Here is a 27429-nt window from a genome sequence, read left to right as displayed (position 1 = left end):
TTTTTTAAAAGTGGGGCAAATATATTTGTTATGAAAAACGTTCAAAGTGGGCTCACAATGACTCTTCCAATCATAATAGAGATTAGTTTGTTTACAGAATACTTGAGATGTAATAAAATGCCAAATGTGTTTAAAATGAACAGGAATGGTTGACTTTTATCTGAAGTAGTTATTTTGAGTAAGCATCATTTTAATTTGTTACTCAAAAAAGCATCTTGGTGTCTCAAAATTATTTGCATTAGTTGACAAATTGTGCCCTATACCTATTGCCCTGGTATCTACACGATATCACTTTAAACCCCCCTAGGGGCCTTTTACCCCAAGTGTGAGGTAAAAGACTCCCTCAACACCTTTTTTAAAAAACTGAATTTTAATCGAAACAACCTTCCGTTATCTTTCCGCAATGTTTTTTTGCATGAAGAAAGTGACATTTCCTTAAGGGGTGCCTTTAGTCCTGTTGTACCCTATCTTGAAAAAGCAATGCAGTTACAGTAATAATTAGGTAAAACATGAAGTACCTTGTCTTTATATGCTTACTGTTTTTGTCTGAATACAAGTCAAAGTACATTTACATTCTAATGTGCCTATTAAAGTTACTGGACCACAATAATGTCATTGACATACAGTAGACATTGGCTATGCTCAAAATAGATTACCATACTATATAGAATATCGTGTTGATGCTGTGCTGTTTTTTTATTAATTTTTTTTACACTAAGTGACCCATTCAATTTGGTAAAATGTGCAATGTGCTAGCTAAACAAATGACAAATTGCACACTAGCGAGACAAATTAAGTTTTTCACATCTCTTTTTTCACTCATTTAATTGGACTGCCAAAAATTAAGATATTTTTCACTGTAAAATTAAAATAACTACAGTTGTAAAGATCAAATTACTACTATTAGGTAAATGCATTACTGCAGCTATTAACTTAACAAATTGATTGTTCTATTCCTCATTTGCACGTCATTTTGGATAACAGGGATTGCTAAATTACTAAATAGTAATGTAAATAACACCCACTGAATTAAATGTGAAAACGTAGCATAATACTGTTCAGAAGCACCAATTGTTGAATACTGCTTTAGTAGGCAATACACTGCACAGTATGCAGTAGACTAGTATGTCATTCAGAACAAGCCAATAACACACAACTGGCCTAAAATAAATAAATTAAAAGTCAGTTCTACTCAAAACACAAACTGGATCATATTTCCAGTCAATAAAGGACCAAAGTTTAAAAATATACAAGACTTTATTGAACCACTTAAATATTTACAACTTTTCAGTGAAAGACAGACAGGAATTGAGTCATTTCATTAATAAAACATCTATAAAATCTTATAAAACATTCAAATATACAATTTATGGAGGCTGCTTAACCCCCTTTTGAATCCTTTTTTTTTTTTTTTGGCAATAAAAAATGATTGTAATTTCTCACTTTGTGCAACGACCACAAACCTGGTCAAATTCACATCACATTAAGCATAAAAGATTCATTTTCTAAAAGTCTTTTCAAAACAAGAGGCAGTTCTTTTAAAAGTTCTTTGTAACATTGTTTCCCATCGGATGACATCATAGGCGACGCACGTTTCTTTTGCTTCGAGCAGAGCCTGGGATAAGTGTGTTTTGGGGAGCAGAGAACATACGGGTGGCGCTGCGACAGGGGGCGGAGCTGTGGAACGCTGATTGACACTGTGTGCAAAACTCGAATGCACAGCTGAGGCGAGTACACACTGCCCGCTGCATGGCTGCGTCAAACCGCGCCGGAGAACCGCAGAGAATGCATGCTCGTAGTGATTCGTGCTGTTTAAGCGATTTGGCAGCCTAGGAGAAGAAAAGAACAGCATTAAAATCTGTTTAAACAGCAGATACAACAGTTACACAAACCATCGTAACTACATTTTCAAAAGTCTTCTTTTACAGGGTTCCCACTATTTTTGGAAAAGTCATGGAAATTGATTGGATGGACATTTTTTGAGTACTATAGATAATAATTTTGGAGAGTTGGCATAACTTCACGTTCTTTATTCAAATATTGAATTTCTTTTGATTTTGGTGTAAAACAGGGCCAAGATCATTTTCTTGACATGTTTCTTGAGAATCACCCTATAGCGTTTGCCTTCACTAGATCATTTTAAATTGGCCAACAGCATTTTTTTTTTAGTTTTAAAAAGCTGCACACATAAAACTTCTAGAAGAATTAGCAAAATGCTGTTTAAGATGCCTGATACTTCCAGGTTTTCCAGTGATCACGGGAACCAGTGTCACAAATTAACTTTTACATTAAGGGGCGTTATTTGCCCCCTAGATTTTGATTTTTAGGGGCACTTTTTTTACATTTATGAGAGCATACTTCTCTAATCATTTAAAACACATACTGCGTCTCACACGTTTATGTCAAATACTTAAATATATTTGATTTATTAATACAAATTCTCAAGATTGAGACTATAAGGACTATGATAGAATATTAAGAACTATATCAGATTTGACAAATAAATAAATAAATAATAATTACGAGGGCATTTTTTGCCCCCTCCCCTTTTTTCATTTCTTTGCCATTTTTTGTGGCATTTTTGCTCTGAGCTCCCTTTAATTACAGACCCCGGTGAGAAACCTTTCCCTTCCCATACATAATGATTTGCATTTTTACCTCATGAAACTGCTGGAAGCGACTTGACTGGGGCGTGTTTTGCACCCCACCCGTCTGGCTCTGCAGCTTCTTAACAGCTCTGTGAACGGGTGTAGAAGCTACGGCCTGCACACAGGAAAACACCACCCTACTCGAGGTGAAATCTCGCGTCCATGATCCTACGGGCCGCCCAGAGTCCTGCAATCAAAATACAAAAACACAATGAGAAAAACCATACAAAGTGTAAGCATTTGCGTATCTTTTGAACATTACTAGAGTACTGGATTGGGATTTAAAAAACATTTTCTAGATATTGCATTTACAAACAGCAATCTAGCCCAATGCTTTGAAGCACATATCTGGAAAAGTTGTATTCACTATAGAAATTACAATGACTAAGATTTAATTCATTTTCATGACTTTTTCAAGCCTGGAAAGTTTAAACTCCTGGTCTAGTGAACAATATTTTAATTATTCATCTGGAGAATTTAAATTAAAACATAGGAAAAGACATGCCATGTTTTTTATGGGGTTAGAAAATTACACAATCAAGAAGGCAAATTAAACGGGAAAATATCCTGAATTAAAGGGATAGTTCAACCAAAAATGAAAATTCTCTCATCATTTACTCACCCTCATGCCTCATGGGAATAATATTTCAGCTCATATGTTGGTCCATACAATGCAAGTGAATGGTGATCAGACTTTGAAGCTCCAAAAACACATAACAACTGCATAATAGTAATCCATATGACTCCAGTGGTTAAATAGATATATTCAGAAGCAATATAATAGGTGTGGGTGAGAAACAGATCAATATTTACATCCTTTTTTCCACATAAATCGCCACTGCTTTTTGGCGATTCCCATTCTTCGTGCATATCGCCACCTTCTGGAGATTTATTGTAAAAAGGACTTAAATATTGATCTGTTTCTCACCAACACATATCATATCACTTCTGAAGACATGGATTAAACCACTGGAGTCGTATGATTGCATTTATGTTTCCTTTATGTGATTTTTGGAGCTACAAAAGGTCTGATCACCATTCACTTGTGTTGTATGAATCTACAGAGCTGAGAAATTCTTCAAAAAATCTTCATTTGTGTTCTGCTGAAGAAAGAAAGTCATACACATCTGGGATGGCATGAGAGTGAGAAAATGATGAGAGAATTTTCATTTTTGGGTGAACTATTCCTTTAAAATAGTCCAATTCTGCTGTAAAAAAAAAAAAAAAAAAAAAAAAGGCATCTTACCCTAAGGGTTCTCTCTGCTTCTTGGCACCTCTGGAGGGCCATCTGGTCTTGGCAAATGACCCTTTGCCACGTCCGACTCACTTTCTTACAGCTGCAATGTAAAATCAACCAAACAGTCAATGTATTGCACATAAGCAGTATTTCAGATGATGGACAGGATTATATCATGTGGAGAATTGAATGAGAACTTACCTTACTAAGTCACAATCCTTCAACAGGCCCAATATCCTGGCAAGAACGTGCCGCATGTCTTTCCTTAACAGGCCACTAAGGATGTCCACAAACTCCAGTCCCATTTTCCCACCAATCACATTATGGAGCCTGTATTTCTCAGCCACCTTGTCGACGACCGACCAGTCATAACTTTTACTCTTTTTAAAGCTTTTCGCCAGTTCTCGGCACACCTCCTCTTGGAACTTCAGCACGGGGAGACAGGAAGTGGAATGACACTCCACGTCCAAGGATTGAGTGGACACACTTTTTTCTTCACTCCTCTCGCATAAGTCCACGTCATCCACATCCCTGTGATCCAGCTGGCTGTTTTGGAGGGAAAGATACCCACTGTCCTCGGTTAGACTGCCACCACTTAGAATCACCTCATCATCTGATGCCACCTCCAGGGAAAGGCGCTTTCCCTTGTAGTTTTCTTTATTGTGAGGGCCTTTGTTTTTGGTCTCCAGCAGGGTGGAGATGTTGGCCTTTGCGGGGGAGCACGGGCTGGCTGTTTTCCGCTGTGAAATGGGGCGACCCTTCACCTCACTGAGGTCTGTTTCAGGATTCTCCATGTGGCATAAAACTGTACAATCGTCACTGTAGATTGGACACTTCATATCTGAGGCCTATCCAGACACAGCAACTGGCCAAACCGAAGGAAATGAGAAATAAGACATGTTAAACCTTTAATCTTTGTCTTTCAAAGCATGTTAGACAAACTGGGCATCCTTTTATTATTTACACTTTTATCCAAAGTGTAATACAGTGCTTTCAAAATATACATTTTAACAGCATTTGATCATCTGTGTGTTCCCTGGGAGTCGAACCCATGACTTTGGTGTTGCTTACATGATACTCCTCCAGTTAAGTCTCAGTAAGCCTCAAATAACTTGAATAAATTATTTCTAATCATAAACATACATGTATTACATAACATACCAACATGCATGGAAACAATAAATAAGACATGTTCAGTTTTTATCTTTGTTAAACAAATTGCTGATCCTATTGATGTGTTATATCTAACACAGCAATATGCACACATTGCCTAACATACTAACATAAAATCAACATAATTCAGGTCAATTCTCCCCCATTTTTATACTCAAAACTTAAATGCATTAGTCTGGTTTCTAGTTTAAGACATTGCATATCAGTATTAAAATACACTGAGCGTGCATGTCAGAATACAAATGTTTTATTGCATAATAATACATATATTCAAATATTATAAAGCGGTTTTTATTTGTATGCATGTGATTTATTTGTACTTTACATTTTGCGCGCCTAAGTGCATGCAGTTTTGACGTGGCTCCATGATGCTTGCTATAGAAGCTTCAAAGTGACTTACAAGGAGTTTAAACCTTTTTTTTATTATTAAATTTACACGTTATATTGATTCTGAAATGCCATCAGTACAATATGCAGTTAAAATGTCAACAAAATAACAGTAATAAGATATTTTAGTCATTACATAGAGTGAGCTCTAAACATGCTCGGACATCTATTAGATTATAAAACATCTAGTTTCTCGATTTTACTATAATAACAAAGTCGTCTCTTACCTCGTAAAGCTAAAAGCACTCTTTTAGACAGTCTTCATATATCCTTAAAAACGCTTCCTTGTCTCTATTGCAGTAGCAGTATAATCATTTAAGCGGCAAACACTCATCACCAATTGTTTCTGAGCTCGAGAGAAAAAGCGCCACTGCAAATGCATTTGAAATTTGGCGACAAAACCTTCCGACCAATCAGAGCGCAGTAGAATTCCTTTAAACTCGATGTTGCCTCTCGCGCTGAAGACTGCAGTGACGTCATGATTCAGTAAAACCGATACGTCACCAGAGTTGTAAAGAGCGCCATCCAATGAGAGGCGCGTCTCTGGGGGGAAAAAAAGCGCCTTTTTGAAGTTTATCAATAAATATAAAAGATACATATTTTGTTATTCTCTTTTATCCCCGCGTACTTTTTTTAAATATATATACAGTTGAATACATATTCTGTAACCACTAATGAAAATGCTTCTATTTTTTTTATTAAATTTAATGATCAGCATAACAATTATTTCCATGTCTAAAAAAAGGTTTTAATGTGGTATCAGATTTTTGGACCCCACTGTATATATTAGTTAAATTGATTATATATATTAAATTATTATTATAAAACACATTATCACTTATATGTATATATATATATATATATATATATATATATATATATATACAGCTTTATAAAATGCATTCTTTTTATTTTAAATAGTATACACTACAATTAATTGTTAATAAACTAAAATATACTCCACAGTGAAACTGCACATTTCTTAAAATCCTCTGGGCTGTTTAAAAATCCAGGCACCCCACCAAAGCATTTCACACTGTGATGGAAAGTTCTAGAGAAAGCAAAGTGTGTTTGTGAAACCACTCAGAAACATACTGAGATATTCAGTGGTCTTCCTCTAGAAACTGATGGCTGGGATTATAATTAAATTCGACACAGACAAAGCAAAGTTTTTACACATTTCTTTATTGCTACAAATAACTACTGACAGTGATCATTGTCTTTGAGAATATCCATGAGGGATTCTTGTTCGGAAAACTGCTGCAAAAACACAACCATCTCCTCCAGCAGTTCTTCTCCTTGTAAAAATCCATGAACATCATGAATGGTTTTTCCAATCCTGTGATCGGTGATTCGGTCCTGGGAAAAATTATATGTCCTGATCTTCTCCGATCGGCCTTTGGTGCCAATCTGTAACACCAAACGTGAAATTGCAGTTTATAACAGTCCTTTACTTCCGCATCAACAAATTATAATCTTTTAATACTAGATTCTGATTGGTCGGTCAAATATTTTGGTATTATCGCTAGTAAACAGTTTAACTGACCACGTAACCGACTTGCATGTCTCTCAAATCACTCTATCTTCTTACATAATAAAACAATTTCAACTTAAATCAACATTTTCTGTCTATTTACTTAATTTTACAACTAGCTATGTAATAAGCAGGAGAATATACAGTCAGCCAATCATTATCAAAAAATAAACCCCTTTTTTGTGATATTGACTGGCTGGCTGTACATTATCAATTATTTATAACACGCCTCTCTGGAAAACTGGATTCTGATTGGTCAATGGCGCCATCCAGTGGTCAGATATTGCTCTGTAACAACCGCAAATCCACGGATTAAGACGTATCAGACCGCTCATCCGGGTTCTGCGAACCCTGTCTCCTGCTTTTCGGATCACTGTGCGATCCCTACAAGTAAGCTAATAAAATAATTTCAACTCAAATCAATGTTTCATGTCCATTTATTTATTTGGCAAGTAGTCTTGTAATAAGCTGGATAATGAGCAGTCAGGCGGTGATTATTTACCAAATAAACACCAACAGAACTCTGATGCAAACCAAAGGCTGATTACAGCTGTTCAGCAATTCCTTTCTTCTCAAATGACATAATCTCAACGCAAATCAATATTTAATTATTTGGTTAGTAGCCATGTAATAAGCGAGATAATGTACAGTCAACCAGTTGTTATTGCAAAATAAACCTCTTCAGGGTGATACAAGACCCGATCACCCTGTCGGGGTTTATTGTGCGATAACAACCGTCTAACTTTACATTATCCCTTACATACTGTATATGACTTGTATATATCAATATAGACAATTCTGCAAAAGACTGAAACTGTTGGTTTATGAATCCAAGTTAATAGAAATTGATTTGCTGATATGTAAAGGCATGTACCTGGAGTTTTCGAGCCTGGTATCTCTTACTGGTTTCCTCCTCCAACCTGGCGCTGTAGAGTTTGGCTCGCAGTAACGTCATGGCTTTCTCTTTGTTTTTTATCTGGGAACGCTCCTGCTGGCATTCAGACACTATGCCTGAAATTCCAACAAGTGATTAATCGCTTTCACTCCCAATGCCATGCATGCCAGAGGCACTAACACAAGCACTATGCAAAAAAGTCCATAAAAGACAGACAGACAGACAGACAGATAGACAGACAGATAGATAGAATGGGTGGATGGATAAATGGATGGATGGAAAAAGTGACAGACAGACAGACAGACAGACAGATAGATAGACAGATAGATAGAATGGGTGGATGGATAAATGGATGGATGGAAAAGTGACAGACAGACAGACAGACAGACAGACACATAGATAGACAGATAGATAGAATGGGTGGATGGATAAATGGATGGATGGAAAAAGTGACAGACAGACAGACAGACAGACAGACAGACAGATAGATAGACAGATAGATAGAATGGGTGGATGGATAAATGGATGGATGGAAAAGTGACAGACAGACAGACACATAGATAGACAGATAGACAGAATGGGTGGATGGATAAATGGATGGATGGAAAAAGTGACAGACAGACAGACAGACAGACAGATAGTTAGAATGGGTGGATGGACAAATGGATGGATGGAAAAAGTGACAGACAGACAGACAGATAGACAGACAGACAGACAGACAGACAGACAGACAGATAGATAGATAGATAGTTAGTTAGAATGGGTGGATGGACAAATGGATGGATGGAAAAAGTGACAGACAGACAGACAGACAGATAGATAGATAGATAGATAGATAGATAGACAGACAGAATGGGTGGATGGATAAATGGATGGATGGAAAAAGTGACAGACAGATAGATAGATAGATAGATAGATAGATAGAATGGGTGGATGGATAAATAGATGATGGAAAAAGTGACAGACAGACAGACAGACAGACAGATAGATAGGGTGGATGGATAAATGGATGGATGGAAAAAGTGACAGACAGACAGACAGACAGACAGACAGACAGATAGATAGAATGGGTGGATGGATAAATGGATGGATGGAAAAAGTGACAGACAGACAGACAGACAGACAGACAGACATAGATAGATAGATAGATAGATAGATAGAATGGGTGGATGGATAAATGGATGGCTGGAAAAATGACAGACAGATAGATAGATAGATAGAATGGGTGGATGGATAAATGGATGGATGGAAAAAGTGACAGACAGACAGACATACAGATAGATAGACAGACAGACAGATAGACAGACAGACAGACAGACAGACAGATAGAAAGAATGGGTGGATGGAAAAAGTGACAGACAGACAGATAGATAGAATGGGTGGATAAATGGATGGATGGAAAAAGTGACAGACAGACAGACAGACAGACAGATAGTCAGACAGATAGATAGATAGATAGATAGATAGATAGATAGATAGACAGACAGATAGAATGGGTGGATGGAAAAAGTGACAGACAGACAGATAGATAGACAGAATGGGTGGATGGATAAATGGATGGATAGAAAAAGTGACAGACAGACAGATAGATAGACAGAATGGGTGGATGGATAAATGGATGGATAGAAAAAGTGACAGACAGACAGATAGACAGATAGATAAATAGAATGGGTGGATGGATAAATGGATGGATGGAAAAAGTGACAGACAGACAGACAGACAGATAGACAGATACTGTAGATAGATAGATAGATAGATAGATAGATAGATAGATAGAATGGGTGGAGGGACAAATGGATGGATGGATGGAAAATGTGATAGACAGACAGACAGACGGACGGATAAGACAGAAAGAGTGATAGATAGAAAGATAGATGGATGGATGGATAGATGGATGGGATAGATTTTCATATAATAACTACTACGTGCACTGTAATATTTTGTAGACCTGTAGGTAGATGAACGATCCTCACTGCACTGTCAGTAGTGTTGACATGTTGTCCACCTGCACCACTCGCTCTTTTCGTCTCTATCCTCAGATCTTTGGGGTTAATAGTGAATGAGATCTATGAATTACAAGTAACAGAGATAAAAAATAACATATACCTGCACAGCATTGTGTAGGTTGTGTTTTTCCATCCCTCTTCCACAAGTTTCTACCCCGCACCGAATGCTCTCGCTGAATTTTACTCCACGTTCACCTGCACTCAGCCCGCAGTGATATTCTTCCCGACCGCTCCCGTTCCCACAACCCCGCATTTGTTTTCCACATACTGTAGGGCAAAAGCCATACAAATAGATAACAAGTGTACACAAATAAAGTTGTATTTTTTCTGTTATGACTATCATCAGATGATGCCCATGTGACTTGCTTGAGGTTGTATTCTTAACACTTAAATTTACCATTTTCCTGTCCCAGTTCCACTTCCTTTGAAGACACAATGTGTCCACGCTTTGCTCTGCCATTCTTGTATAGCGCCATTGACTATAGCCTGCTCTATAGCCTGCTCTAATATTGGATAATTTGAAGCACGTGTTGTGTGCACATTTTTACATTGGATTTTCGGTTTATTTTTACCAAAAATAAAATGAACTGTAAAATAAAATAATATATATACATTATTTTTTTTTGCATTCATAAATGAATAATCTAAAAATAGATATCCACATCGGATTTTTATGCTCTTCTCTGAATGCCCGCTCCCGCACACAACTCATGGACGTACCATCCGTTACCGCCTTCACCTGGGGAATTTAATCTTTAATCCCGCGCCGCAAGAAATCTGATCGGGTCCCGCAGGAATGCAGGCCTCTAATACACTGTACATATAAACTGTTAATTTATCCATTCATTTGTTTTTAACTGAAGTTTTATGTGTACCTCAGTGGGCTGGGGAAGTATCGCCACTGTCATCGTGCTGGTGTGCATGCGACCTTGCTTTTCTGTTTTCGGGACCCTCTGGACGCGATGGACGCCAGCTTCAAACTTTAACTTTTTATAGCTCAGTGGACCACTGATGCTGGCCGTTGCATGCCTGACACCCCCTAAAGCAAACAAAACAAATACAACACTGCAAATAAGGAAAAATTCTAAGAAATATCTACCAGGGTCAGAAATTAACTAGGGCTCGGGGCAAAAATGCCACTAAAAGTGACAGTTTTGCCCCCAAAATTTCAAATGTGAGGGAAACACATGCCCCTGTAATTAATTCCTCTGTTTTGTTTTGTTTTTATAACATCTGATATAGTTCTTAATAGTCTATTCTGAGTCTAGATATATACAGTATACACACAAAAAATAAGTTGATGTACTTTAACGGGTAAAGGGGTAATGTAATATTCTGGGAACAATGAGAATAACTACCCAGAATAATGTTATAATTCAGAATATGAAATACTGATGTGTGCAAATTAAGTAGCAGATAAATATATATCAACCTAGTTCACTAGACATGACCTCCAAGATTTCAAAGCCCCAGCCGTGGAAAGCAGCGAACTTTTGATACATGTCAAAGATTTCTGCGGAAAAGAGCATAGCCTCTTGACCTCCGACCCCTGCAGTCACCTCTAGGACCAGGTCACTCATGTCCGATTCCTCCTCTGGGATCAGAAGAGATAAAATCTGAAACATTGAAAATATGATTCGCATTTTGATTCGTTTTTTTCATTGGAGTGTGAAATGTTGGACACTTCACGCACTCAGCGCTCACAGCTTGCCGTATGTAGCGGAAGGGGTGGAGTCAGAGATTCTTTGGCTGCATTGCTGGTATGACAAAACAATTGAAAATAACGGAGAATGTTGCAACTAGTGAAACTTCAGTGGAGACAGCACTTTACAAAAGTGAGTTGAATGCTTTACTAATCACCCCACGCTGTGTGAGTATGAACGTTATTTGAGATACAAGTGTTGAACTGAGGGTGGCTAATGTGCTAAAGCTAGTGGCAACACATCGCATGCGCTTGAAACGTCACTTCCAACAGCTAGTAAACGTCAAATGATTTCCTGTAGTAAAGAAAACATGAAGTGTTTCATTTGGGCCGATACTACTCTTTTAAAATGCACACACTACATGGCTGAGTGCATAGTGTATAAAGTGCATCATTTGGAACACAGCTTCAGACTTTATATCTACATAAGGGTGAGTTGAAGAGTCACCTTTAAAGGGATAGTTACCCCAGAAATTAAAATTCTCTCATCATTTACTCACCCTCAACACAAACGAAGATTTTTAGAGGAATATCTCAGCTCAGTTGGTCCACATAATGCAAGTGAATAGTGACCAGAACTCAGAAGGTGTTAAAAGCACTTAAAGGCGGCATAAAAGTAATCCACATGACACCAGAAGTTAAATCCATGTCTTCTGAAGTGATATGATAGATGAGGGTGAGAAACAGATCAATATTTAAGTCCTTTTTCATTATAAGCCCTCCACCATTGAACAGCCCAACCTGTAGGTGGCTGAAAGTGAAAGTGTAGATTTACAGTAAAAAGGGACTTAAATATTGATCTCTTTTTCACGTACACCTATCATATCACTTCAGAAGACATGGATTTAAACACTCGAGTCTTACAGATTACTTTTATGCTGACTTTATGTGCTTTTTGGACCTTCTGAGTTCTGGACACTATTTACTTGCATTGTGAGGACCAACAGAGCTGAGATATTCTTCTAAAAATCTTAATTTGTGTTCAGCAGAAGAAAGAAAATCATACATATCTGGGATGGCATGAGGGTGAGTAAATGATAAGAGAATTTTCATTTTGGGGTGAATTATGTCTTTAAATAGATATCTTTAAAACCAGTCAAGAACATGTTTAGGTCATATTTCATCCCCCCAAAAATCATAATAAATATGATAATATATGATAATAACTACTGTATAACAGTAATGAGAATCATCATTAGGAAAAATGGGAAAAACAGGAATTTGGGAAGAAATGTAACTGTCATTAAAATAATGCCACAATGTAAAAAAAATATCTAGCCGTTTTTTTTTCTTCATGCAAAATATAATTTATTATTTTTAATTTAATATATTATTAATAACTGTACATTCTTATCAGATATACCCAAGTTTGAAATATTTATGCATAACTTTACTTAATATTGGCCCCCAGAACACTGAACAACAACAAAAAAGTGTTAAACTCCATGACGAATTATTAAACATGCTTTAAATTATTTGTAATCCTTTTTTAATTTCATCAATGTAACTCTTCTCATTATTATTAGACATTCATTTTCTTCTCCTTGTAATTTTCTGTATATCTGACATTCTTGCAATAAAAAAAGTCTTTATATTTTAAGTCTTTTTTTCCTCTTTACAATGATCTTTGTGCCATGTCTGTCTGTATGCATGAGCATCAATATAGGTAAATTAGTCAATAAAGGACATTTAAATGTTAATAAAGCCATTGACACATCACCTTTTGTTTCAGATCATGAATGGCTGCCTGACAGGCTTCCCTCTCTGTCTCAGCCAGTTCACGCAAGTCTGGATCATCATCTGAAAAGAGAGATACATGCATATAAAGTAAACAAAAGAATACATGAAGTCTTTTCAGTAAACACTTTCAGTTTATTACCTTTCAACAACTCTTGTGTGTCCTCCAACTCTTTCTGTTTTCCTTCTAACTCTTTTATTTTTTGGACTAAATGCCCTAGTACAGACAGGTTAGTCCTGTTTATGTCATCCACTCTTTGCTTATCAGTATTGATGGCTTGTACACATGTGTTATATTCCATTTCCATCTTCTTTAAATAGTCAAGTAAAGATTTCTTGTTGAAGATCTCTTCCACAGACAGAATCTTTGTGACCATCACAGACTGGGATGTATGAAAGACTCTTTGATTTGCACTTTCAAGCTGTTGCAATGTGCTGTTAACAGTCCTGTGAATGGCTGGACTCTTAAAGAACTGTCTGCATACTGATCCAGTGCTGACACTTGCATGTGTTGTGATTGTCCTGAGAGTCTTACAAAAGCAAACGACAGCCATCTGAACTCGAGTCAAGTATTTCAAGTGGCCACTTAAAGGTGAAAAGGTTTCCTACCAGAACAACTGTAGGGGTGCAAACAATAACCACAATCTCCACATGCACCTCATCTGCAGAAACTGTACCCTTCTCCTTTTCCGGGTGAAATATTCTTCAAAATAAAAGTCACCCCATTCGTATCAATTACATTACAACCCAAGGAGCTCTGAAATACCGTGCTGGAAATATGCAAGATTTATCTTTTATGTTATTTTTATTTATTGTAAAAAGTTCTACAATGGAAAAGAACACACACGCACACGCGCGCGCACACGCACACACACACACACACACACACACACACACACACACACACTCACTCGCACACACTCACTCTCACACACACACACACACACACACTCACTCACACACTCACGCGCGCGCGCACACGCACACACACACACACACACACACACACACACACACACACACATACACTCACACACACTCACTCACTCACACACACACACGCACACACACACTCACTCACTCACACACACACACACACACACACTCAAACATTCACACACATACACACACTCACCCACTCACTCACACACACACACACACACACACACACACACACACTCACACACACACACACACACACATACACTCACACACACTCACTCGCTCACTCACACACACACACTCACTCACACACACTCACTCACTCACACACACACACACTCACACACACTCACTCACTCACACACACACACACACACACACACACTCAAACATTCACACACATACACACACTCACCCACTCACTCACACACACACACTCACACACACACACACACACACACACACACACACACACACACACACACACACACATACACACTCAGTAAAAGTTAGTACAGAAATGTGGGTGATGTAATGTTTATTCCGCTCAGCAAAATATTAAATCAGTATTTTGTCACAAATTGTTTTATCTTTCCATTCATTAAATAGGTCTTTGCTGATATCCAAGCTCTTATCTCAATATTATACCCTATAGGTATTGTAACTCCTAATTAAATCCTGCTTGAGTCTATTATTGGCTGTACTTAGATGAGATTTGACATTCTTTGGCACCGTGCCCCACAGGACAGGGGAAAGAGGTTATGAAAAGAGGGCTAATCCTCTGTAAAGTCATGCAGTTTATTTAGTGGAATTACAAGGGTTTGAACTATATGGGTCATGTGACATGCTTCAATGATCAAAGGCGCTTATTTGGGGTGAATATACGTAACTTTTAACCACAAAGTCACAAGCCGAACTTCAAGCTGAACAGGGACTTCAAGTATGCATTTGGGTGGAGAATATTTAGGGCCAGAGCTCTGATATTTAAACGAGTTGAAGGGGAAACCCAAACCTGTGAATGTCATTAGGTTAGGTGAAGGTCTCCTTACAAACTTGTTAACACATTTAAAGTTTACATCTTGTTGCTATACTTTTGAAACAGTGTGTAATTTAATGTTTATGGACTGGCCCCATTTGTAAAGTTTGTTTATCTCTTTTAGAAACCATATATGTGTCAGTTTTGATGACATGGTGGGTATAATGGTGCAAAGCATGGGGTGCTTAACCAGGGCGAAATCGATACAAAGAGAGCCATTCACTGAGAGTGGTGGAATTTGGAGCAAATTCACACTGTGTAATAGCACAGCCATCACATTGACCATGAATGAGGACAGTGCTGTGACAGCCATCCAACAAAAACACAGAAAACTAGCTGCAAGCTGTAAACAATTACATTCAAACCATTTGAGAAAATGCGAAGAAACTGCCCGCTGAGATCAAGCATGTAAGTAAACTGCAACACTGAAGCAAATCTTTTAGCATGCCCAATTCCCAATGCACTCTAGGTCCTCACGGTGGCGTAGTGACTCGCCTCAATCCAGGTGGTGGAGGATGAATCTCAGTTGCCTCCACGTCTGAGACCGTCAGTCTGTGCATCTTATCATGTGGCTTGTTGAGCGCGTTACCGCAGAGACGCAGTGCGTGTGGAGGCTCACGCTATTCTCCACGGCATCCATGCACAACTCACCACGTGCCCCACCGAGAGCGAGAACCACATTATAGCGACCACGAGGAGGTTACCCCATGTGACTCTACCCTCCCTAGCAACCGGGCTAATTTGGTTGCTTAGGAGACCTGGCTGGAGTCACTCAGCATGACCTGGATTCGAACTCGTGACTCCAGGAATGGTAGTCAGCGTCAGTACTCGCTGATCTACCCAGGCGCAAATCTTTCTCAATGAAAATTCACATACTCTCCTGTAAGGATAGTTACGGAATAGTGTACTACCATACTACGCATACTATTTCAGGACTATGTATCCTGTCTGCAGTTTGCTAATTTTCTGTATGCATGGAATACCTTGATGATTTGCCAAATGTGCCAAAATGTGCAGTATACAACCGGCACACTGCATACTGTATGCCACAATGAAATGTGCTTGACTTCCATATTCAGTGTGATGAATAAGTAACATTAAACTTGCATTCCATTCAAACTTTCGACATCTATGTTGTGGGCTGTATGTTTGGGACTGGAATACAAGCGTACTGTTTACTACATACCACACAGTGTATACTACGTTGTATTTTTTATAATTGTTTTGTGATTAACGTTTTTTTTTAATTGATTCTTAAATATAACACAAAACAAAACACAATATATCTGCACAGATTCAAACATTATCCCCCATTAACTCCCCAATCCCAACCTCCCAACAGACATCACTGTGGTCAAAGCCCGAGGCGCACACACATAAACACAAAGAAGAAAAAAAATCTGAGAAAAAAATGAAAATATAACCTTGTATTTTTTTACGTATATGCAACGATAAACATTTCAAGGCATATTATGCTACACTGTTGTCATATGATCTCATTACATGCATATTAATATGTTTTCCTTGTAATTGTCAACATTAGCATGCTAAGTTATTTAAAAATGCAGGAAAAGTTATCTTTTAGAAACAGTATAAGTTGATTATACATAATGACAATACACCTATACTGTATTATAAATAAACAATAATATATACTTATAAATAATGATGTCTTCTTATTATTTTAAATATTAAAATATTATTATTAAATATATAAATAAACAAAAAAATAATGGCACTGTAAAATAATATTTATTATTATTATTTTTAAAATCTTATTTAGAATAGTTTAGATTATACATTATACATAATAATATTTAATTAACAATATTATGATTTTACTAATACAAATATTTATGGTTATTATTTTAAAATGTAAAAACATTACTTACAATATTTAATATTATAAACAATAATAAATTATTAATATTATTATAATATGAATACTATAATATTATAAATATTATTATTTTACATTTTAAAAATATTATTTTCAATATTTTGTATTATATATTATATATAAACAATAATAATAATATTAATACAAAAAATAATAAATAGTAAATAAAAATAATATACAATTAAAATTAAATGTTACTTACAGTTATACTAGTTAATGTTTTTAAAAATAAATCATTCTTGTTGCATTAATGCTCTCTTAAAGGCCTTACTGAGAAGCTCCGTTCGACTCAGTGAGTTCAAATGCAACGTAACCAAATAAGAATTTGCTGAAATTAGCATGGAAGTGTTGCTGATGCCAGATAAAGTGACCTCAGATACTCTGGTGCCCTCCTGGCATGAGATGGGTATCCTAATTGTCTGTGCCAAAACCAGTATTCCTTAATGTGACTAACTGCTTCAAACAATGTGGGGCGGGACTATCTGTTTGCCCAAATAATGAAAGATGCGCATTCTTCTTGCGATTCCAGAAATAAGTGCAGGAAAAATTACACACTTCACCTTGAAATTCATCCATCCATATTTTTGGAGGCCCACCCAAACAGTAAATCCAGCCTATACTCCTAAATCAGAGGTTAAGATACTCTGATTTAGGAGTATAGGCTGGATTTACTGTTTGGGTGGGCCTCTCACCTTAGAAGGACTGACCCAGGCCATCCATAGACAATGGCTTAAAAAGCTAGAAATGCATTCTTAACCTCCTCTGACCTCATGGTTACACCGCTCCACCCAATTCCCTTACTAAAGAGTGTTGAGAAGACCCCACATGTCATGTCCTCTCTGGGAACAAGCCAGAAGACCTCATGGCCTGGATTGTTAAGTAAAAGAGAGATCTGAGGAATTAATCACTTGAAGAAATTAGTCTTTCCATCGGTGCAAAAACAAGGTAAAACAAGGTTAAACCATGCAAATATTTGACTGACGACAATGCAATGTATTTTCATTAGTTCTTCGTAGAATAACAAGCACAGATATGTTTTGATGGATATAAATGAGCCCTGTGAAAAATTAGGTTAATATAAATAAAGGAATGAAAGTGCATGCTCAGCTTTGCAAAAGGGTTTGGTAGTGGAAAGTTCATGCAAGAAACCCGGGCCGTAGCAGGGTTTTCTTGGCCCCCTGACTCTATGTTGCTCTGGGCCCATTTCCTATTAAAAATACTGTTTAGAATTTGTTGTGGGGCCCCCTGGACCTGTGGGCCCCTAGAATCGTTACCACTTTTCACCGCACAAGCTACAGCCCTGCAAGAGACTGTTGTATTGGGTGGCTTGTTCTTTTTTATTTGCTGGTAAAGGTACAGAATCACTCTGAACACCTTAGCAACCACATAACAATGCCCTGGTAGCAACCCAAAACATCCTAGCATTGTGGTGGTGTTTTTTGGGGGTTTTTTGCACCGGTAAACCACTAATCATAATTGTCTTGTTTTCCAGTAAAAAATAAAATATCCAAACATCCTTAAAACAATAGAAATTTACTTGAGAAGCAAACTTGTGTAAGACAATAAGATTTGTTTTCACTGAACATATCTTGATTAATTACACAATAGCTTTATCCATCCCTTATGAAAATCAACCACTGTTTTCCTACAGTAAGCATATTTTAACAATGATATTTGAGGTAAAACCATAGTAATAATAGAGGTAAACCAAAACTATGGTAAGAAAAATCATACTCATTCTGCCAAAAACATGGTTAGTTTTACTATAGTAAATATGGTAAATTTGTGGAACATAGCATGGTTTAAAGTCATGGTTGTTATCACCACAAACATGGTTACTGCAGGTTTACTATAGTGAAACCATGATTATTATTATTTTTTTTTTACTACATATTAATCATGCTGTTACTACAGTACATCTGTATAAATGTAATGTTTTTTTTTTTTTTTTTTTTTTTTTTACCATAGTTCAGCCATGGTTACTATTGTAAAACCATGGTTAATTTTCATAATGGGAGCTATTGTAAGGCAACCCAAAATATTTGCAAGGGCACTCAAAACTTTTTGTTAGGAAACGCAAAACTATTTCAGAAAGTAAAAGAAAGCATTGAATTGCATGCTGTGGCTCAAATGGTTGTGCATGGCACTTGTAATGGAAAGGTTGTGGGACTGATTCCCAGGATAGACATGTATCTCACTGTGGCAACATTTTTTCAAAATGTCATGAAGTGGTTCCTTACATGTATCACAGCCGTTCCAAAATGAAATGTCCACTGTGTGGCGCCGAAAGCGAGTTAAATGTTCTCTCATACAGGTGAGATTTTTAAGGTTAAAGAAATAGTTCACCCAAAATGAAAATTCTCTCATCATTTACTCACCCTCATGCCATCTCAGATGTGTATTAATTTCTTTCTTCTGCAGAACACAAACAAAGATTTTTAGAAAAATATTTCTGCTCTGTAGGTCCATGCAATGCAAATGAATAGTTACCAGAACTTTGAAGCTCCAAAAAACACATACAAGCAGCAGAAAAGTAATCCATAAGAATCCAGTGGTTTAATCAATGTCTTCAGAAGTGATATAATCAATATTTAAGTCCTTTTTTTGCTATATCCACCTTTGACCAGACATAACCAGCAGGTGGCGATATGCAAGAAGAATACGAATACAAAGTAAAAGTGGAGATTTACAGTAAAAAAAGGACTTAAATATTTGTCTGTTTCTCACCCACACCTATCATATCGCTTCAGAAGACATGGATTAAACCACTAGAGTCATATGGATTACATTTATGATGCCTTTATGTGCTTTTTGGAGCTTCAAATTTCTGGTCACCATTCACTTGCATTGTATGGACCTTCAGAGCTGAGATGTTTTCTAAAATCCTTCATTTGTGTTCTGCTTAAGAAAAAAAGTCATACACATCTGGGATAGCATGAGGGTGAGTAAATGATGAGAGAATTCTTGTTTTGGATGAACTATCCCTTTAATGCTCTATCTAAATTTAAATCAACAAAACTTAAAACCAAACCTAACAGATAGTCTAAAAAGCAAATGTGACAAAAAAAAAAAAAAAAAAAAAAAAAATGGAATTGCTGAAGCAACCACATCATTTTGTGGCACTTCTTCAACACTTTCAGCTTACATGCTCTTCAGGACTCATCCCCAGGTACTTCACATCACAAGTGTGACACTCTATTATTTGAGCTAATGTGCAATGTAATCACACTTTAAACAAGCTTGAAATTTTGTTATGTAATGCAAATGTTAAAACATATCGCCATACAAGTCATGCGCGATAGTGTTTCGATGTCATAAGGTATCATTATGTGAGGAACTGGGTGAAAAGTAAGTGTTTATGAAGTGATAATCTGCCGTTTTACTCATGATTTGTGTGAAAGGGAAACTACTGCGATACATACAACGAGCCACTTAAAAATCATTCTGCAAAAATGTAGGTATTGCAACATGATTCTAACACCAGGTTGCATAATTTGGCCATTGGCAATGGCAAGCAATAATTTTGAAACCTGCACAAAGGAAAAAGTCAAAGCCCATGAACTATATGCAGTTACGAAACACATCACCAAGTAGACAAAGAAGTTTCCTTCACATGGGAGGAATTTTAATGTAAAAAATAGGATTGCCCAGTATGAAAAAGGAACCTCTGTGCATCCATGTTTACAGAAGACCTACTGTTTGATTCCCATCACCTACTGGGGCATAAGCGAGAGGTCATCAAAACACTACGTGACAGAGAGGGAAATCCACAGGCCTGCTTTGAGTTCAGGGGCAAGAAAGGCTAGCATGAAAAGGAAAAACAGAAAACTGTGGATTCCACAACTGTATCTTTGTCAAAACAATTGACTGGTCCAGTGGAGACTTCAGAGTATAGGCAGAGAGCAACTGAAGAACAGATGTAAAAACATTATCGTCCCTTTTATTACTACAGAATCAGGAAAACCTCACAATAAGACAAAAACTTGTGCACCAGAAGAATCAGAAATATAGACATAACCAATGCAACAGTTTATGCAATGTAGTGCAATGAAGAATGACCTGGATTTCACCAAAAAATATATTTTATTTTATTTATTATTTTTTGTGTATATTGTTCAGCAGAGATGTTATTTCAAAGAATATGTTTTTCTGATAATCCCATTAACACTTTTTGGCTTTATCTTATGTTATTCATAACCGGTGATCACCCACGTTTACTGGCAAATTCCATGAAACCTATTTTGAGATATTACACTTAATTACTGTCAAAGCCTTTTGGTCTTAATGGGATAGTTCACCCAAAAATAAAAATTCTGTCATTATCTAATCTTAATGTACCACCTGATGCAGTAGGGGGCAGTCAGCGTTCCAGCTGTACAGGCAATGCGCCTCGTCAAACCAACGAGCAGGCAGCACACAGTCTTCCACACAGATGCGCTTTTGCGCTCAAGGACAGCTGGACTGAGCACAACAGAATTCAGGCATCTCGAGAAGAACGCAACTAAAGTGAGATGCTCCAAAAGCATCCATCTGACGCATGAGTACATAGACCAATAATTAAACTTAGAGCAGAGGGGAGTAGGCCAATAGGGTTATGTTTAATATTACGGAAATAAAACAAAAATATTTTTGCTTTAAAGCAAAGTTTGAATTGTCTAAATGCTTACTTGTCTGTTGCCACCAGGGCTGGATTGGTAATCTGGCATATTAGGCATTTTCCGGGTGGGCCGACGCACTTTGGGGCCTATCAGGAGCGGACTGGCCATTGGGAGAACCGGGAGGGTCGGTGGGCCGGCCACGAAACGGAGTGAATGGGGCGTGATAAGCTGAAATGAGCCACCGCGTTATGCAGAACGGGCCACAAAACGGCACCGCGATATGCCGAAGGGGGCAGCGATATGCAGAAAACGACAGCGTTTTCTGGCACCATTTGGAGTAAATTCTAGAGACTGTTGTGTGTGAAAATCCCAGGAGATCAGCAGTTACAGAAATACTCAAACCAGCCCGTCTGGCACCAACAATCATACCACAGTCCAAATCACTGAGATCAAAATTTTTTCCCATTCTGATGGTTGATGTGAACATTAACTGAAGCTCCTGAACCATATATGCATGATTTTATGCACTGCACTGCTGCCACATGATTGGCTGATTAGATAATCGCATGGGTGATTGTTGGTGCCAGATGGGCTGGTTTGAGTGGAATGGTGCCAAAAACAAAAAACATCCAGTGAGGGGCAGTTCTGTGACGGAAATGCCTTGTTGATGAGAGAGGTCAACAGAGAATGGCCAGACTGGTTCGAACTGACAAAGTCTACGGTAGTTCAGATAACCACTCTGTACAATTGTGGTGAGAAGAATATCATCTCTGAATGCTATTCTGAGATGCGGGTTGGTGCTGTTTTGGCGGCACGAGGGGCACCTACATAATATTAGGCAGGTGGTTTTAATGTTGTGGCTGATCGGTGTACAATAATGTATTTACATTGTAACGTTCAAGGGAGTGAGGGAAAGGAAGATACAGGAAACATGGGCTTCAACTCAAAGGTATAAATTTTAATAAACAACTCAAAGGGCTTTTCAGCAGTACACCCTTTAGCTAAACACAACACAGTCTCTTTCAGATGGGTAGCTCTCTCTCCCTCGTCTCTTGTGTGGTCCCTTTTTATCGCTCTCCCCAGTGCTTACTGCAATCAGAAACAGGTGTTAGACATTATATCGCTCAGGTGTGTGCACTCTTACCGCTTTCTCCCCGGACAAATGGTCGACCATGTCCCTGCCGCCACATTCATTAACCAACCTGGTCTCATAGACTGAATGTTACTCTATATACATTTTTGCAAACTGACTTGTACGTGCCCCTTTCTCATTTCGTTGCAGTTTCCTGGTGAAACGAACACTAGAGGTGCTACAACAACTGTGTGGTTTAATCATTGTTACACAAATCACAAGTACACTTGCTGATTTTGATCTTATTAAAATGTATTTTTTGCTCTATTACTCATCCCCCGCTATCTTATGATATCAAAATACTTTTACTTTAACAAATGATTTGAAAAAATGAAAGATTTTAACACTTGTATTGCAGACCCACCTACATATACACACTTATTCCTGTGTCATTAGCTTGCTTGGTAGCTCACTCAATAAAGCGTTGGATTTGGCCTTGACTGACTATCTTTTTGGACACTATTGGTTAGTTTCAGGGTAAAGTTTTAGGTAAGGGAGGTACGTTTAGTTATTAAAACCTCCATCTAAAATTCACCTTAAAAATCTCATCTGATTACAATCTCATTTCGCTGGATTTTGGCACCCCTCGCTGGTCATTTCACTTGAAAACTGCAGCTAAACGTGTAATGAAGCACATAATTTCAGTTTTGCAAAAACGTTGCAATGCTCACGTAAATTTCAAGAGACCAGGTTGAAATGAATTGAATTCTAATATTTATTATATGTTATATTTATGATTATTATTTTCTAAATTACCTTTATTTGGAGGCCTTTCTCAGGAAATATTGATATGCAATTAATTGCGATTAATCCGGTTAATTAATCGGCACATCATTTAATTAATTTAATTAAAAATTTAATCGATTGGGGCCTGGGTATCTCAGTGGTAAAAGACACTGGTTACCACCCCTGGAGTTCACTAGTTCGCTAGTTCAAATCCCAGGGCATGCTGAGTGACTCCAGCCAGGTCTCCTAAGCAACCAAATTGGCCCGGTTGCTAGGGAGGGTAGAGTCACATGGGGTAACCTCCTCGTGGTCACTATAATGTGGTTCGTTCTCAGTGGGGTGCGTGGTGAGTTGAGTGTGGATGCCGCGGTGGATGGCGTGAATCCTCCACACGCGCTATGTCTCCATGGCAACGCGCTCAACAAGCCACGTGATAAGATGTGTGGATTGATGGTCTCAGACACAGAGGCAACTGAGATTTGTCTTCTGCCACCCGGATTGAGGCGAATCACTACGTGACCATGAGGACTTAAAAGTGCACTGGGAATTGGGCATTCCAAATTGGGTGAACCCCCCCCCCCCCCAATTGATTTTAATCAATTTATAGCCCTAGTAAATTTTATTAAAGATTGTTTGTTATATTTACAATGAGTCCTAAATGATTGATATAGAAAACATAGAAAAAACATTATACTATTTATTTTCAGATTTTGAGTAAATTTTACTGTTAAAAAAATAAGTAAATTCTACTTAACTTCACAATGAAAGTGTTAGCATGCACCAGGATTGAATAATTAATGAGCTTGCTTGTATTTACTGTTTACCAGTTTTATTTACATTGTTGTTATTGTTGATTTTGTCGTCAAGTTTAGTAACTTGTTGTTTTGTGACATCTGAAGTTAATTTTCTACTCTAAATTGCTCAATCATGCATTCAGCATAGCACGTCACTAAAAATATTCTTTAAAGGACAGTTTTAATTGTGAAACATTTCAACGTTTGCACATAATGGTTATTTAAATGTTACTAAATTATTTTAAGTACTTTCACATTGGATTTGCAAGTAAAAGTTACTTTGTTAACTGAAATGTTTCAGTTAGATTTACTCAGTTTATTCAATATTATCTCATTGAGTTATTAAAATTTACTCACTGTGTACAAGAATTTGTAAAAGAAAAATCTATGGTAAATCTTACTAGTCATTTTTTCATTGTGTGAAACACAATAGAGGATGTTAAAGGGATAGTTCACCCAAAAATGAAATTCTCTCATCATTACTCATTGCCATCCCAGATGTGCATGACTTTTTTCTTCTGCTGAACACAAAGATTTTTAGATGAATTTCTCAGCTCTTTTGGTCCATAAAATGCAAGTGAATGGTGACCAAAACTTTGAAGCTCCAAAAATCACATAAGTCAGCATTAAAGTAATCCATACGACTCCAGTGGTTTAATCCATGTCTTCAGAAGCGATATGATAGGTGTGAGTGAGAAACATATCAATATTTAAGTCCTTTTTTACTATAAATTCTCCTGCCTGCTCAGTCAATCTCCACTTTAACTTTCACTTTCACACTCTTCTTCTTGTGTTTTTGATGATTCACATACTTATATCGCCCCCTACTGGTTATGGAGAAGAATTTCTAGTTAAAAAAAGGACTTAAATATTGATCTGTTTCTCACCCACACCTATCATATGACTTCTGAAAATATGGATTAAAATACTAAATACTAAAATACTTTAAAAAAAAAAAGTTTAATTTCTCCTCATGCCTTCCACGAAAGAAAGTCAAGTCATATGGGTACATACATGAGGGTGAGTTTTTTATTTTTATTTTTAGGTGAAAAACTATTCCTTTAACCTTGAGGTTTTGGGCATAAATTCTCCTTTGAAAGACCTTCCAACATTCTCTGCATCTGGCTTTCACCCCAGAGACTGGATCATTATTGGTTCGAGTTGGCACGTTTACAGCACACACTCAGTGTGTAACGTTAGAGACATCTTCACTGTGCCAGTACGAATGATGTGAGAGCCATAACACTACGACATTAGAGCCAGCATTCAAACACACACAATTTCAGATAAGGAACGTAACATGGTGCACATAGGACCTGTGTTTACTGTCCATTTAACTTAATGTTGGCTGCTTGTTTTCATGGAATTGTGTTTTCGCTGTTCTTTTTTATGTACGTTTCCTTGTACGTTTCTGTAAATGGTCTGGTTGGAATCACAGTCTTATTTTTGCTGTGCTGTTTTCTAAGGTCCGTTTCTATGTGCTGCGCAAATGTGCCATGATGTTTGATCATATCTGACATCTCGAGATCTGTTAGGTTTAAATGGAAGGTTATAAGACTAACCTTTGAAGAGTTAAGCAGCTGTAAAGGGCAAAAATCATGTGATATATCTACTCTGGACTACAGTCCGAAATGAAATTCATCATTTAATCACCCTCATGTTGTTTCAAACCCATTTGACTTTAGTGGAACACAAGACGAGAAATTCTGAAGAATGTTGATGCTGTTTTTTCTAATACAGTGAAAGTGAATGGTAACTGAGACTGAATGTTTTTTCTAACATCTTCTTTTGTGTTCTATGGAAGAAAGAAATAGATATGGGTTTGTAGCAAAATGAGCTTAAGTAATTGATGACAGAAATTTATTTTTGGGTGATCTATCCCTTTAATAACAGATACTCATTCATTGAAAATGGCTATTCCGAAAAAGCATTAGATATTTCTGAGAAGCCCTGGCTAATTATAATTTTGTTCCGGGTTTAGAACTACAAATTGAAAAACGATTAATGTATCAACAGCAAAACATCAAATTCATCATGGGTCACTTGTACGTTTGAACCCAGTTTCCTCTTGTTATCTTTGGCTGCTGTGTCTCAGGTAATAGTTAGATGAGCACAATGGAACACTGATGTTTTGGAGTGAACATCAGGAAACCCCTCCCTCACAAGGTTCAGCAGGAAGACACTTTTAATGCCTGCAGATTGCAATCAGGGATGTAGAAATGCTCTGGTATTATTGTCAGGTCTATGTTTGTGTACTTTTCCATTCTAACCCACTTTCTCCCTAATGAGAGATACATTTGGCGTTACACTCCATTAAAAATAACTAAACATCTTTAAAAACAAAATCAATTTACATAAAGGAATGCTACGGATTCAATACAAGTTAAGCTCAGTCGACAGCATTTGTGACATAATATTGATTACCACAAAAATGTATTTTGCCTCGTCTCTCTTTAGTTAAAAAAGAAGTGGATGCAGTAAGGCACTTACAATGGAAGTGAATGGGGCCAGTCCATAAATGTTAAAATACACATTGTTACAAAAGTTTAGCAATTAGACATAAACATTATACAGTGCATCCGGAAAGTATTCACAGCGCTTCACTTTTTCCACATTTTGTTATGTTACAGCCTTATTCCAAAATGGATTAAATTCATTATTTTCCTCAAAATTCTACAAACAATACCCCATAATGACAACGTGAAAGAAGTTTGTTTGAAATCTTTGCATTAGATATATAGTAGATAAAGTAATGTAGAGACATTTTTCGAAATGCTACATTTTTGGTAAAGGAAAACGCCTTTCTAGTGTGGATGAGAGGCGTAAACATAACAAAATGTATGCGTTTCCAGATGAAAACGTATTAGTGAGGATGTGGCCTTAAAGTTAACAGCATTCAAAACCCAATTTATTTTTGTATTGTGACATTATTCTGTGACACAGGACAGTCAACGAGTAAAAAATGTAGGGGGGACTTAAGTT

At 37.2% G+C, this 27429-nt stretch overlaps 2 protein-coding genes across 2 annotated transcripts; both read right to left on the bottom strand.

The window, feature by feature from the left end:
- Positions 1-1270: 1270 nt before the first annotated feature.
- On the bottom strand, positions 1271-5839 carry LOC127413545 (F-box only protein 5-like). The gene is made up of 5 exons (XM_051650784.1): positions 5673-5839; positions 4087-4750; positions 3895-3985; positions 2659-2835; positions 1271-1829 (listed from the first exon to the last, which is right to left on the bottom strand). The coding sequence occupies exons 2-5, from the start codon at positions 4722-4724 to the stop codon at positions 1578-1580; spliced, it is 1158 nt and encodes a 385-aa protein (XP_051506744.1). The 5' UTR covers positions 4725-4750; positions 5673-5839; the 3' UTR covers positions 1271-1577.
- Positions 5840-6613: 774 nt separating this feature from the next.
- Positions 6614-13998, bottom strand: mtrf1l (mitochondrial translational release factor 1-like). The gene is made up of 7 exons (XM_051650778.1): positions 13462-13998; positions 13303-13382; positions 11313-11496; positions 10756-10919; positions 9823-9940; positions 7854-7990; positions 6614-6855 (listed from the first exon to the last, which is right to left on the bottom strand). The coding sequence occupies exons 1-7, from the start codon at positions 13871-13873 to the stop codon at positions 6646-6648; spliced, it is 1305 nt and encodes a 434-aa protein (XP_051506738.1). The 5' UTR covers positions 13874-13998; the 3' UTR covers positions 6614-6645.
- Positions 13999-27429: the final 13431 nt, after the last annotated feature.

The sequence above is a fragment of the Myxocyprinus asiaticus genome, chromosome 23 (assembly GCF_019703515.2).
Source record: "Myxocyprinus asiaticus isolate MX2 ecotype Aquarium Trade chromosome 23, UBuf_Myxa_2, whole genome shotgun sequence".
NCBI lineage: Eukaryota > Metazoa > Chordata > Actinopteri > Cypriniformes > Catostomidae > Myxocyprinus > Myxocyprinus asiaticus.
Note: the sequence above shows the minus strand (reverse complement) of the source record. Positions and strands in the feature narration are given on the sequence as shown.

Bases quoted from the DNA above. Each gene is read 5' to 3' on its own strand.
- LOC127413545 (XM_051650784.1), bottom strand. From the start codon at position 4,724: ATGAAGTGTCCAATCTACAGTGACGATTGTACAGTTTTATGCCACATG. The intron at 2,836-3,894 runs GTAAGATGCCTT...TTTTGATTGCAG, and splicing joins AAGCAGAGAGAACCCTTAGG to GACTCTGGGCGGCCCGTAGG. The intron at 1,830-2,658 runs GTAAAAATGCAA...TTCTTCTCCTAG, and splicing joins GCTTCCAGCAGTTTCATGAG to GCTGCCAAATCGCTTAAACA.
- mtrf1l (XM_051650778.1), bottom strand. From the start codon at position 13,873: ATGGCTGTCGTTTGCTTTTGTAAGACTCTCAGGACAATCACAACACAT. The intron at 7,991-9,822 runs GTCTACAAAATA...TTGGAATTTCAG, and splicing joins GATCGTTCATCTACCTACAG to GCATAGTGTCTGAATGCCAG. The intron at 6,856-7,853 runs GTACATGCCTTT...TTGGTGTTACAG, and splicing joins ACCAGGCTCGAAAACTCCAG to ATTGGCACCAAAGGCCGATC.